Source organism: Cherax quadricarinatus, chromosome 54 (genome assembly GCF_038502225.1).
Source record: "Cherax quadricarinatus isolate ZL_2023a chromosome 54, ASM3850222v1, whole genome shotgun sequence".
In the NCBI taxonomy this organism is placed as follows: domain Eukaryota; kingdom Metazoa; phylum Arthropoda; class Malacostraca; order Decapoda; family Parastacidae; genus Cherax; species Cherax quadricarinatus.
Genome location: NC_091345.1, coordinates 3,470,669 through 3,485,974, shown reverse-complemented (window position 1 = coordinate 3,485,974; position 15,306 = coordinate 3,470,669). Strand labels below are relative to the sequence as shown.

General features: G+C 43.0%; 1 protein-coding gene across 3 annotated transcripts in view; it reads right to left on the bottom strand.

Moving 5' to 3' along the window:
- Nucleotides 1-10,760, bottom strand: part of LOC128699119 (uncharacterized) — a 30,914-nt gene extending 20,154 nt beyond the window's left edge. The window contains exons 1-5 of one of the 3 annotated variants that reach the window (XM_053791641.2): nt 10,690-10,760; nt 8,069-8,131; nt 4,075-4,137; nt 3,838-3,938; nt 1,710-1,836 (exon numbers count right to left, since the gene is read on the bottom strand). In XM_053791641.2, coding sequence (XP_053647616.1) covers nt 1,710-1,836; nt 3,838-3,938; nt 4,075-4,137; nt 8,069-8,131; nt 10,690-10,716 — 381 coding nt within the window. In that variant the 5' untranslated portion in view covers nt 10,717-10,760. Of the gene's footprint in view, nt 1-1,709; nt 1,837-3,837; nt 3,939-4,074; nt 4,138-8,068; nt 8,132-10,500; nt 10,578-10,615 lie in introns of those variants that run through there. The other 2 variants (XM_053791642.2, XM_053791643.2) reach the window with 2 other exon arrangements.
- Nucleotides 10,761-15,306: the final 4,546 nt, after the last annotated feature.

The following is a 15,306-nucleotide window of genomic DNA, read 5'->3' as shown; positions in this document are numbered from 1 at the left end:
TAGACAACTTCTGCCACATTTGTGGTGAGGTGACCTATGCATCACAGAAGTGCTGTATAACTGCTGTGGTTAGAAAGGCACATCACCTATATTTTGGATGCAAGACTGGTGACCAGGATATCAATGGCAGCTCTGTGGTGACTTAAAGGTTGCTGCTCTTGTGATGGGCTTGCAAGGCGGATACACCAAGTACTGCTGCTTTCTATGTAAATGGGATAGCAGTGCAAGAGGTTCCCACTATATCAGGAGAGACTGGCCACCTCAGTCATTGGAGCCTGGGATGAAAAATATTCATCATCCACCTCTCATTGAATCAATCAAAATATAGCTACCACCACTACACATAAAACTGGGGCTCATGAAAAACTTTGTAAAAGCTATGGACAAATCCGGTCAAGGATTCAAGTATTTAACGTCAAAATTCCCCTCACTGAGTGACGCTAAGATAAGAGAGGGAGTCTTCAAAGGTCCTCAGATTCGAGAGCTTCTTGAAGATGGTGACTCTGAATCAGACCTTCATAGTGAGGAGAAAGCTGCTTGGGAAGCATTCAAGTTAGTGGCGAAGGGATTTCTTGGAAGCAGAAGGAAAGGCAAGTATGAAGAACTAGTGGAAAACCTCATCAAGGCTTACAAGAACATGGGATGTAACATGTCACTTAAAATCCACTTTTTGGACTCACGTTTAGACTTTTTTTCCCAGCGAACTGTGGGGCAGTTAGTGACGAACATGGTGAAAGGTTTCACCAAGATATTTCAACCATGGAAAAATGATACCAGGACAAATGGGGCACAAGAATGCTTGCAGACTATTGCTGGACATTGGCAAGACATGATTCTTCAGCCCACTATTTTTTCACAGTGGTTGTTCTGTATAATGACCTGTAAAATGCAACAGTGACGACTTAAAGAACGCCTGTGTCCTCCACAGGAACTCCACGGGACATTTGGTAAGTTTGGAATGAAGCACAGCTCGTCCTCACCGAACATGATCTTAGACGTCGACAATGTCTAGAAACCTCGTTAATCGCCGTCACCGACACCGTAGAACATAACACTGGAAGCTACAAGGAAAAAAACAAAAACAAAAACACCGGCATACATGATACTCAACCAGGGAAAACCCAACCTATCTCACGGCACAAGAATCACGTGACCTATATTGTCTACTTGAATTCATCTCAAATAAGTCGCAGTTGCATTTTTCGGGTCACTACGTGTCACCTACACCTCACCTTCTGCCTATATATACTTTTAATTTCAGTCTAATAAATAAATAGGCACTAGTGTTTGCTCACGTGTCTTTCTAAGCCAGTTAGAAGATTTCACAGCCGCGCACCAGCTCCTGTGCCTTGATATCTACTGTGTGGACGACACAGATTAGGTTTTGCCATCAAAGTGGCTAGTTTACTATGCACCCCATATCCATCCTGTGGACGGTAGCACAAGAGCATATGGATACGACATAGATATACTAAACAAAGACTTTATTTGGTCTATGATTCATTCTAAGCAGTTTATTTTTAGTTGTATACGAGTATTTTTAAACGTGAAATGTTGCGTATGTTAACATCGTTGTGCGTACCTGCGGATTCCAAACCACCATGATAAAAATGATATCAGGTTGAACAAGTAACAACTAGGCTGGTCAAGTAACAGCCAGGTTGATCAAGTAACAACCAGGTTGATCAAGTAACAGCCAGTGTCCTCACCTGTAGGGTACAGAGGTCGCAGGTAACATCGTCAGGAATCCTGATAGCGATCTCGTACTTGTCAGGACGAGTAACGGAGGTCAGGTTGAAGACTGAGCCAGAGCCGTCACCCAGTTCCAGCGGTATCCTGTGAAGGAAGCTCTGTTACTCCCGTATACAACGATATCCTGTGACGGAAGCTCTGTTACTCCCGTATACAAAGGTATCCTGTGAAGGAAGCTCTGTTGCTCCCGTATACAACGGTATCCTGTGACGGAAGCTCTGTTACTCCCGTATACAAAGGTATCCTGTGAAGGAAGCTCTGTTACTCCCGTATACAAAGCTACCCTGTGACGGAAGCTCTGTTACTCCCGTATACAAAGCTACCTTGTGACGGAAGCTCTGTTACTCCCGTATACAACGGCATCCTTTCCTGTAATACTATAACCCACACATGTAACACCAGAACCCACACCTGTTACACTAGAACCCACACCTGTGACGCTAGACCCCACACCTGTGGCACTAGAACCCACACCTGTGACACTAGAACCAACGCCTGTAACACTAGACCCTACACCTGTAACACTAGACCCCACACCTGTAACACTAGACCCCCACACGTGTGACACTAGAACCCACACCTGTAACACTAGTGTTAAACACTATTAATTGGTAGAGCTGAAAGAGGGTGGTTAATGATAAACGTCTTCGGAGGCTTCTTACTTTATTGTTAAGTTGTGGTGGGTACACAGGCTTGTGTGTTGTGCCCATGGCCCGGGAGGGCCATCCCACGAGAGAGCTACTAGTAGGACTACTGTCTTGCTGCCAGGCCGCTGTGAGAGTGAGAGAGTGTGGGACTAGCTTCCCACAGATCTGGACAGACCCAGAGGGCAGTACTTTAGTGGCGCGAAATATAAACTAAGCTGGCAGACAGCATGGGCTGTCTGTGCAGACAATACAGGCTGTCTACACTAGGCATCCACACCTGTGACACTAGAGCCCACACCTGTAACACTAGGCATCCACACCTGTGACACTAGAACCCACACACGTGACACTAGAACCCACACGTGTGACACTAGAACCCACACCTGTAACACTAGGCCTCCACACCTGTGACACTAGAACCCACACCTGTGGCACTAGAACCCACACCTGTAACACTAGGCTTCGACACCTGTGACACTAGAACCCACACGTGTGACACTAGAACCCACACCTGTGACACTAGAACCCACACGTGTGACACTAGAACCCACACATGTAACACTAGGCTTCCACACCTGTGACACTAGAACCCACACATGTAGCACTCGAACCCACACCTGTAACACTAGACCTCCACAACTGTGAGACTAGAACCCACACATGTAACACTAGAACCCACACTTGTAATACTAGACCTCGACACCTGTGACACTAGAACCCACACCTGTGACACTAGAACCCACACCTGTAATACTAGATCTCCACACCCGTCACACCAGAACCCACACATATAACACTAGACCTCCCCACCCGTGACATTAAAACCCACACATGTAACATTTGAACCCACACTTGTGACACCAGAACCCACACATGTAACACTAGAACCCACGCCTGTAACACTAGACCTCGACACCTGTGACACTAGAACCCACACCTGTGACACCAGAACTCACACATGTAACACTAGAACCCACATCCGTAACACTAGACCTCGACACCTGCGACACTAGAACCCACACCTGTGGCACCATAACCCACACATGTAACACTAGACCTCCACAACTGTGACACTAGAACCTACACATGTAATACCAGACCCCACACTTGTAACTAGATCCCACACCTGTAACACTAGACCTCCACAATTGTGACACTAGAACCCACACCTGTGACACCAAAACCCACACATGTAACACCAGAACTCACACATGTAAGACAAGTCCTCCACGCCCGTGACATTAGAACCCACGCATGTAACACCAAAACCCACACCTGTACCACTTGAACTCACACCTGTAACACTAGACCTCATATTTTTGACACTAGACACCGTCACTTGTGACGCCACATCTCCATATCTCTGTCAACAGGCTCCTCCCCACCCACACCTGTGGCACTACGTGCCTATACTACACCACCCACACCTGTTACATACCTCTCCAGACACTCCTCTGCAGAGTTGTCTGACTGGGGACACAGGTAGAACTCGAAGACACCATCCAAGCCTGCAGGGATGGAAGCCAAGGCCATCAATACCTGTCAAACATGTATACTTGTTACCTATGACACCAGGTATCACCTCCACACCTTGATGGTTAATATTCGTTTAGTATATGCTAGAATATAAAAAAAAGTTGATATATGTAAACAAAGTAACAGAAGATTGACTCACTCCTCCTGCCGGGTACTCGTTGTGGCTCCTGGCGGGATCCAGCTCAAGGTCCGAAGGTCGACCCTGTGAGTGTTATGTTTGTATTATTACTAATAGAGATATAGCGAACTCTTTCAATTAATTTTCTTTTTCAGCATTCTACTGCAACTTTATCTTTATCAACTTCCTCCTACGCACACTCTTCCGTACTAATCTAACTTCTTCAACTTCTTGCTCAACTTCACAGTAGAACTGTGTCACTAACAAACAACAAATCATATTTCTTTTCTCGTATAATCATCCCTCTTGGAATTACTAGCATTTTTTTTTTTTCAGCGCAGTGTTTATACACTAAGTTAACTGAGAGATTAAATATTATTGTCCAAGACCTACTTTTTATTGGATTTTTTTTTATTTTTAGCCTACACACTCCAAGTTGAGCCTCACTCGCCTTATAAAATCTCTGACGGATTTTTAAGAAGCAAGTTTGTTAATGAAATATACGCCCAATAGTCATCCTACCCCGGTTAACATGGGTTTAGAACACGTCACTTCTGCCTCTTGCAACTACTGCACTATTAAGACATGGTCTGCTATACGCTGGAAGACAAACACAATGAAGAATGTGTATACCTGGAAGGTGTTCGGGGGTCAATGCCCCCGCGGCCCGGTCCATGACAAAGACTTTACTAAAGCCTTCGACTACTGAATGCAAAAGGAACAAGCGGAAAAGTGGGCATGTAGATATTAAACCTAGTAACAGATACAGCCCCACTGAGTAATAGTGAACAAAGCAAACCTAGCAGAACCTGGGTGTTAGTCGACTCTGGGGGACGCTACAGTGAAAATCTCTGAACAAATCTTATCTTATCCTTATCAAGAGTATCTCTGTTACGTTAATCACCCGATTCTTTGTCTCATTCTCATGTCCGACATAAAGACATAAATCATAATACTGAATTATCCTTTACAGACGATATTAGAATTTAGATCACAGTGGCATCCTATGAGGACACACAAATCTTCAAGTTGATAATGACCCGGATCTTCCAGCGGGCCATTGAAAATAATAATATGTTTAATGAGGAGAAATTTTGATCAGTTCACCGTGTTAAAAAATGAGGAAATAGAAACTAACTTAGTATAAAACGAACTCGAGTGGAAGATTAATGTGAGGTATTTAGGACTGATAATGCCAACAGATCCCACATTCAAGAATCACAGCAAAGTTAGTGTCACATCCACGAGGAAAATGATTGGATACTTAGCTAGAATTTTGAAATAAGAGATGTCAAGTCAGTGATAATGCTCTTAAAGTTACTTGTTATTCTTTGCTGTACAGTAACAGCAGGTGAAAGTACAGATCTGGAGGATGTACAGAATCTTCACTGTCTGTACATATTCAATCAAGCATCTAAATTACTGATAATGCTTAAGTCCATCCAAATGTTCTCTTTGGAGCGTAAGTGAGAGAGATGCATTAAATTGTACACTTGGAAAATTCAGGCAAGGTTGGTTCAGAGTCAGCATACTTAAATCCCTTTGTATAAAAGGAAGAGGCTTGGTAGATGGTGCAAAATATTCCCACTGAAAAGCAGGGAAGCGATGAATACACTAAGAGATAACTCGATAAGTGTAAAGGGACCAAGACTTTTTAACATCCTTCATGCATAAGGAGAATTACCAACAGACCCCAGATTATATTCATGAGGGAACGTGTTAAATTTTTCAAGTCAGTGCCTCATCAGCCGAGCTACCTACCTTGGACTCAGTGCGGCTAGTACCAGTAACCTGGTTGATCAGGCCATCAAGCGAGAGGCCTGGTCTGGGACCGGGTGTTGGGGGCAGTGACCCCCAGGTTCGTCTTCACGTGACCTTTATGTCACCTCGTCACATTCCTTTTCCAAATCCACAAATCCTCTTACCGTCTGGTGTCCCGTGGTCTGGAACCCAACGCTCTCGCCTCATAATGAGTATCCATGGTTCGATCCCCGTCCAGATAGAAACATTGGACATGTTTCCTTATACCTGTTGTCCACGTTCACCTAGCAAGCAAGTACTTGGGTGTAAGTAGACAGGTGTGGGTCGCATCTTGGGAGACAAGTGAAGGACCATATGGGAAATAAGACAGACAGTCCTCGATGACGCACTGACTTTCTAGGATTATCCTGGCTAACCCTCCGGGATTAAAAATCAGAACTAAATCTTATTTGAATCACTTCTGTAAATTCTGCTTTTGAGTTTCAGTATTAGTATCGACTGTTTTCCTTTGTACCGTTCTTCTTACAAAGTTAACTCACACACTTAATGCTGTTGCTTTATGCAGTTGACGACATGCAGAGTAATTCAACTCGACGTTTTGTGCATTTTTTCGAGATTACGAACAAGAAAATGAAGAACTGTGTACTCACCTATTTGTGGTTGCAGGGGTCGAGTCTTAGCTCCTGGCCCCGCCTCTTTACTGATTGCTACTAGGTCCTCTCTCTCCCTGCTCCATGACCTTTATCAAACCTCGTCTTAAAACTGTGCATCGTTCCCTCCTCCACTATGTCACTTTCTAGGCTATTCCACTGCCTGACAACTCTATGACTGAAAAAATACTTCCTAACATCTCTTTGACTCATCTAAGTCTTCAGCTTTCAATTGTGACGCCTTGTTTCTGTGTCACCTCCCTGGAACATCCTGTCTTTGTCCACCTTGTCTATTCTGCGCAGTATTTTATATGTCGTTATCATGTCTCCCCTGACCCTCCTGTCCTCCAGTGTCGTCAGGCCGATTTCCCTTAACCTTTCTTCATAGGACATTCCCCTTAGCTCTGGAACTACTAACCCTGTCGCAAACCTTTGCACTTTCTCTAATTTCTTGACGTGCTTGATCAAGTGCGGGTTCCAAACAGGTGCTGCATACTCCAGTATGGGCCTGACGTACACGGTATACAGTGTCTTGAACGATTCCTTACTAAGGTATCGGAACGCTGTTCTCAGGTTTGCCAGGTGCCCATATGCTGCAGCAGTTATCTGGCTGATGTGTGCTTCCGGAGACATACTCGGTGTTATACTCACCCCAAGATCTTTCTCCTTGAGCGAGGTTTGCAGTCTTTGGCCACCTAGCCTATACTCCGTCTGTGGTCTTCTGTGCCCTTCCCCGATCTTCATGACTTTGCAGTTGGCGGGGTTAAATTCGAGAAGCCAGTTGCTGGACCAGGTGTCCAGTTTGTCCAGGTCTCTTTGAAGTCCTACCTAATCCTCATCAGATTTAATTCTCCTCATTAACTTCACATCATCTGCGAACAGGGACACTTCTGAGTCTAACCCTTCCATCATGTCGTTCACATATACCAGAAATAGCACTGGTCCTAGGACCGACCCCTGTGGGACCCCGCTCGTCACAGGTGCCCACTGCGATACCTCATCACGTACCATGACTCGTTGTTGCCTCCCTGTCAGGTATTCTCTGATCCATTGCAGTGCCCTTCCTGTTATATGCGCCTGATCCTCTAGTTTCTGCACTAATCTCTTGTGAGGAACTGTTAAAGGCCTTCTTGCAGTCCAAGAAGATGCAATCAACCCACCCCTCTCTCTCTCTCGTGTCTTACTTCTGTTACTTTATCATAAAACTCCAGAAGGTTTGTGACACAGGATTTGCCTTCCATGAATCCGTGCTGGTTGGCGTTTATAATCTTGTTCCGTTCCAGGTGTTCCACCACTCTCCTCCTGATAATCTTCTCCATGACTTTGCATACTATACACGTCAATGACACAGGTTTATAGATTATGTGTGTGTGTGTGTGTGTGTGTGTGTGTGTGTTTGCAGCGGTCGAGTCACAGCTCCTGACCCCCGCCTCTTTATACAACCAGTTTTACTACCTTCCTGCATCATGGACCAGGCCGTGCCTATACTTACATTATTATTATTATAATCACAACCGAGCGCTAAACTCACTTATACCTACAGCAGCGTATTTCTACATCTCCTTAAGTAGGAATATATTACAACATGAATACAAGTTGCTCACCAGAGTACGGCAGGGACGAGGAATGGGATCAATCAAACTCTGGCTCATGCACCCACACACAGCCTGAAAAAAATTATATATATATATATATATATATATATATATATATATATATATATATATATATATATATATATATATATATATATATATATATATATATATATATATATATATATATATATATATATATATATATATATATGCAAAACAACCACTCTGAAAGAACGAAAGCGCTTGGAATTTCTCTATTCTTTCAGAGTGGTTGTTTTGCATATTTTGAAATCACCTGTTTACTGTGATCTTATTGCATATATATATATATATATATATATATATATATATATATATATATATATATATATATATATATATATATATATATATATATATATATATATATATATATATATATATATATATATATATATGTATATTCATTTATTATATTTTGAATGTGTAATTTAAAAGAGTCATATCTTAAACAGGTAACATCATACATGTCTCCCTTCATCTCAGTCCAAGTTCAAAGTCAGTAAATCACAGCTAAATCAGCTGTTCGTGTTCCTCTACAAGTTCTCTCCAGACAGTGTATGTGTTTGTGTGTGTGTACTCACCTAATTGTGGTTGCAGGGGTCGAGACTCAGCTCCTGGCCCCGCCTCTTCACTGACCGCTGCTAGATCCTCCCTCTCCCTGCTTCATAAGCTTTATCATACCTCGACTTAAAACTATGTATAGTTCCTGCCTCCACTACATCGCTTGCCAGATTATTCCACTTCCTAACTACTCTATGACTGAAGAAATACTTCCTAACATCCCTTTGACTCATCTGAGTCTTCAGCTTCCAATTGTGACCCCTTGTTTCTGTGTCCCATCTCTGTAACATCCTGTCTCTGTCCACCATGTTTATTCCACGCAGTATTTTGTATGTCGTTATCATGTCTCCCCTGACCCTCCTGTCCTCCAGTGTCGTCAGACCGATTTCCCTTAACCTTTCATCATAGGACATTCCCTTAGCCCTGGAACTAGCCTTGTTGCAAACCTTTGCACTTTCTCTAATTTCTTGACGTGTTTGACCAGGTGTGGGTTCCAAACTAGTTTCGCGTACTCCACTATGGGCCTGACGTACACAGTGTATAAAGTTTTGAACGATTCCTTACTGAGGTACCGGAACGCTATTCTCAGGTTTGTCAAGCGCCCATATGCCGCAGCAGTTATCTGGTTAATGTGTGCTTCTGGCGATGTACTCGGTATTATACTCACTCCTAGGTCTTTCTCCTTGAGTGAGGTTTGCAGCCTTTGGCCACCTAGCCTATACTCTGTCTGCGGTCTTCTTTGCCCTTCTCCGATCTTCATGACTTTGCATTTGGCGGGGTTAAATTCTAGGAGCCAGTTTCTGGACCACACATCCAGCCTGTCCAGGCCTCTTTGTAGACCTATCTGGTCCGCGCGCGTGTGTGTATGTATTCAGCTAGTTGTACTCACCTAGTTGAGATTGCAGGGGTCGAGTCCTAGCTCCTGGCCCTGCCTCTTCACTGGTCGCTACAAGGTCACTCTCCCTAAACCATACCCCCGGCCGGGATTGAACCCGCGGTCATAGAGTCTCAAAACTCCAGCCCGTCGCGCTAGCCACTAGACCAGCTAGCCACAATAAGATTCATCCAACTAGGTATATTTCTACACCATAGGAAAGTTAGCACAGGCACCTCTGTGACCACAAATGCAAGTTTTTACAGACGAATCTCCAGCTAGCGCGACGGGCTGGAGTTTTGAGACTCTATGACCGCGGGTTCAATCCCGGCCGGGGGTATGGTTTATTTGCAATCGTGTCATTACGATTTCTTAAGTCACTCTCCCTAAACCGTGAGCTTTATCATACCTCTGCTTAAAGCTATGTATGGATCCTGCTTCCACTACATCGCTTCCCAAACTATTCCAAACTGTGTGTGTGTGTACTCACCTAGTTGAGGTTGCGGGGGTCGAGTCCGAGCTCCTGTGTGTGTGTGTGTGTGTGTGTGTGTGTGTGTGTGTGTGTGTGTGTGTGTGTGTGTGTGAGTGAGCAATTTAAATTTTCTCGAGCATATAGTGCCACCCGTCTTCCAGTTATTCCTATCAATGTGGAACAATATAAACCCCTGAATGTGGCACTCGGCAGTTACATCCCGACTCTTCAAATTAAGCCATATGTCATTTATTGTAAAATCATCGATGTTTCTCGCACATGCAACTACTCTCAACTCAGACCATGAAGCTGAACACTTTTCAAACCTGAGGGACTGACCACCTCAAAACTAGTTCAAAGCTGGGGGACTGACCACATCAAAACTAGTTCAAAGCTGGGGGACTGACCACCTCAAAACTAGTTCAAAGCTGGGGGACTGACCACATCAAAACTAGTTCAGAACTGAGGGACTGATAGTGTCATGTTTACCTCTCCGGTCTTTCTGGTGTCGACAATATGTCACCTCTGTATTCAACTGAAGAAACCTGCAGAGCAGATGGAAAGTTTCGATACTAAAGTTACTCAGCTGTTGCACATGTCTTACTCATCTTTATAAGATGGTGTTGAGGGAAGATCACATGTGCTTGTCTTACTAGATGCTGCTGAGGAAGATCTTACCATGGTGAGGAGAAGGAACGAAATCATGGTGTAAGAGAGACGCAACTTCCTCAGCGCACTTGCCAGAACTCTCTGCATTTTCAGAATCTACCCACCTTTATATACTCCCAGAGAAGAGCAGTCATTGGTCACTGTAGCAGAAATATGAGGCTGTGACTGGTGGATGTACCATGTTCCAGTGTAACGCACAGCTTCCATATAAGGTTTCTCCAGGTTTCCTTGTGTCTGCCTCGTGGTGTCTTGATATCCTGTCTAGGATGTGATAAAAACAACTCCCGTGTGCATCTGTCTAATTGTGAGCACACCCAATGCTGCAGGAAAGTGCGCGTGCACACACAAACCAGACAACAGGCCAAGGTGTCCCGAAGCTCGATCGCCAGCGCAATAGCTCACACACCGAGGTCCGGGGTTCGAATCTCCTCCGGTACGGCTGGAAAACATTAGAGACGTGTTTCCATAAGACACCTGCTGTCCCTGTTCACCCACCAGTTTAAAATGGGTACCTGGGTGTTAGTCGACTGGTGTGGGTCGCATCCTGGGACAAAACTGACCTAATTTGCCCGAAATGCTTTGCATAACAAGTGGTTTTCTATATAGTAGTATGTCATTGATGTCAGCTAGGACTGTATACCTTGTACGTGTACTGGTAGTATTATTTTTATTATTATTATTATAATCAAGGGGAAGCGCTAAACCCGTAGAATTATACAGCGCCTGGGGGGGGGGGAATGTGGAAGACATTCAGGCTTAATTCGGGGAACTGAAGCACAGATCCAATTCCCTAAATCAAGAGCCCCTCACCAACATCAAGGAACCTTCCTTGAGGGGTGTACTTGAAGTAAATAAGGATATTATTATTATTATTATTATTATTATTATTATTATTATTATTATTATTATTATTATTAAGTATCTACTGACAAGTGCCTTTGACGCCTGGTAACTAATACTCTATTATGTTCTCGATGGTTTTTTATTCCTCTAATCAAACCATCAAGCCGAATGAGGTATATGTGGCAGACTTATGTCGGCTAACCGATTTCAATGAATCCCCTTCACACACTATGTCACTCACACTGCAACAGCTTGTCATATCCCAAAGATTATGTATCTCCACTCCCAACTAACATATGCTTGCTGGATGCTTAAGCCACTACCTCTCAAAACCTTCCAACCCTTCCTAGGCCATTTCTGTATATCTACCATCTACCCCAGAATTATAAACAGGCTTGGTCAACATCAGTAACGGAATGGGTGGGGATTAAACCCATGGCGAGTGAGTCGTAAAAACTCCAGTCCAGTGCGTTAACAACTGGGCCAGCTGGCTGCAATAAGACTCATCCAACTAAGTACATAATGAGGTTAGCATGGGCCACCACTGTGACCACAAATACAAGGTTATACAGATAAATCCCCCACCAGTGTGGCTGTGGCAAACTTTAGCTCAAGTTCCTTCAAAGCTTGGAGTTTTAGGACTTGCTGTCCATGGGTTCAATCCCCACCCATTCCGTGGTTTATTTGCAATCGTGATATTATGATTTCGTGAGTCATGTTGGTCAACATGCATTCTAGATGTCCAAACCATATCAACCTCTCTATTTTTCAGTTACATATATTTCTCATTCCTTCTACTTACATCCCACATATTCTGGCCAAAATTTCCATCACACATTGATCTCAGTGTGGAAATTTCCACGGATTAATTACAGCCACATGAAGTATCAAAACATCAGTTTATTTAGTTGATATAAAAAGGGTAATATTTATGAAGAGATTCTTTTAACTAGTTAGCCCAACTTGAGACCTGGAGGTGAGAAGAGCAGTACTTGCACGGGTGACCATCTGAACTGTGATGTCGGCAAACTTCTAGCAAGACAGCAATTGAATGAATGATAGTGAAGGTGTTTCTTTTTTTTACGGTCACCTTACCTTGTGGGGGGATGGAAGCTGATAAAAATAATTTAAACCCAGCATCACACATTGATCTTGGTAAGAAATTTTTTTAAGTTACATTGAGTCAGCAGATAAGTAGTTACAGTTGAAGCATCGCAGCAAAGTTAATCTAGTCTGTATTAAAATTATTCTGCCAACAACAATTTTTATAACATGTCAGCCGTTTCCCACCGAGGCAGGGTGACCCAAAAAGAAAGAGAAACCCAAAAAGAAAGAAAAAACTTCCATCATCATTCAACACTTTCACCATCACTCATACATAGTGACTCTTTGCAGAGGCACTCAGATATGACAGTTTAGATGTCCCTCCAAACAACCAATATCCCAAACCCCTCCTTTAAAGTGCAGGCATTGTACTTTCCATTTCCAGGACTCAAGTCCGGCTAACCGGTTTCCCTGAATCCCTTCACAAAATATTACCCTGCTCACACTCCAACAGCTCCTCAGGTCCCAAAAACCATTCGTCTTCACTCACTCCCAGCACTCTCACGCACGCTTGCTGGAAGTCCAAGCCCTTCACCCACAAAACCTCCTTTAGTCCCTCCCTCCAACATTTTCGGGGACGACCCATACCCCCGCCTTCCTTCCCCTACAGATTTATAAGCTCTCCAAGTCATTCTACTTTGTTCTATTCTCTCTAAATAACCAAACCACTACAACAGCCCCTCTTCAACTCTCTGACTAATGCTTTTAGTAGCTCCATACCTCCTGATTTCCACACTATGAATTCTCTGCATAATATTTACACCACACATTGCCCTTAAAAAGAACATCTCCCCTGCCTCCTCACTGCAGCATTTACAACCTATGCTTCACACCCATACAAGAGCATTGGTACCACTATAATCTCGTACATTCCCTGCTTTGCCTCCATGGACAACTTTTTTTGCCTCCACAGATACCTCAATGCACCATTCACCTTTTTTCCATAACTTTGGGGTCCAGTCCCTGGACCCATTATGTACCTTTGTAATCTTTTGACTACCGCCCACAGGATGGGTATGGGGTGCATAATAAAGATATTAAACTAAACTAACCTTTTTTCCTTTATCAATTCTCTGGTTGACCTCATCCTTCATAAACCCATCTGCTGACAAGTCAACTTCCAAATATCTGAAAGCATTCACTTCTTCCATACTCCTTCCCTCCAATGTGATATCCAATTTTTCTTTATCTAAATCATTTGATACTCTCATCACCTTTCTCTTATCTATGTTCACTTTCAACTTTCTACCTTCACACACCCTCCCAAACTCATCCACTAACATTTGCAACTTTTCTTTACAATCCTCCAAAAAGTACAGTATCATCAGCAAAAAAGTAACTGTATCAACTCCCATTTTGTATTTGATTGCCCATAATTTAATCCCACCCCTCTCCCCAGCACCCTAGCATTTACTTCTTTTACAACCCCTTCTACAAATATGTTAAACAACCATGGTAACATTACTGTATAAGACCTACTTTTACTGGGAAGTAATCTTCCTCTCTCCAACACACCCCAACCCAAGCCTCACTATCCTCATAAAAACTCTTTACAGCATTTAGTAACTTACTACCTATTCCATACACTTGCAACATCTGCCACATTGCTCCCCTATCCACTCTATCATATGCCTTTTCCAAATCCATAAATGCAATGAAAACTGGAATGGGAAGTACAATGCCTGCACTTTAAAGGAGGGGTTTGGGATATTGGCAGTTTTGAGTAACTATCTAACTATCTGGGCGCCTCTGCAAAGACAGTGATTATGAATAATTGATGGTGAGTGTTGATTGATAATGAAAAGTTTTTTCTTTCTTTTTGGGTTTTTCTTTCTTTTGGGTCACCCTGCCATAGTGGGAAATGGCCGACGTGTAAAAAAAAAAAAAAATTCTGCTTCAATGTAAACACTTGATCAACACATCCCCTGCCCACTCTAAGCTTCCTTGCTCATCTGCAATCCTGCTCTGTATTACCTCTAATTCTTTCAGTAATAACCCTACCATACACTTTACCTGGTACACTCAGTAAACTTATTCCCCTATAATTTTTAATCTCTTTTGTCCCTCTTTCCTTTATATAAAGGAACTATACACACTCTCTGCCAATCCCTAGGTACCTTCCCCTCTTTCATACATTAAACAAAAATACTAACCACTCTAACACTATATCCCCACCTGCTTTTAACATTTGTCATAATCCTGTCAGTTCTAGCTGCTTTACCCCTTTTCATTCTACATAATGCCTCATGCACCTCCCCCACACTCACATCCTGTTCTTCTGCACTCATAAAAGATGTTATACCTCCCTGGCCAGTGCATGAAATTACTGCCTCCCTGTCTTCATCGACATTTAAAAGTCCTCAAAATATTCCCACCATCTACCCAATACCTCCAACTCCCTGTCTACTAATTCCCCTACTCTGTTTTGAACTGACAATATTATTATAATCACAGAATTATTATCATCAAATAAAGCACTAAACCGACAAGGGTCATGCAGCATCTGCCAGCAAAAATGAAAGTCATGAGTGCAGAGTAAATTTTTATTGAGGCAATGTTTTACTACAAATATTATATTAATTGTAACAAAGTGCTAAACCCACAAGGGTCATACACTTAATTATCATCATCAAAACTATGCACTAAACCCAAAATGATCAAATCATTTGAAAAAAGTTC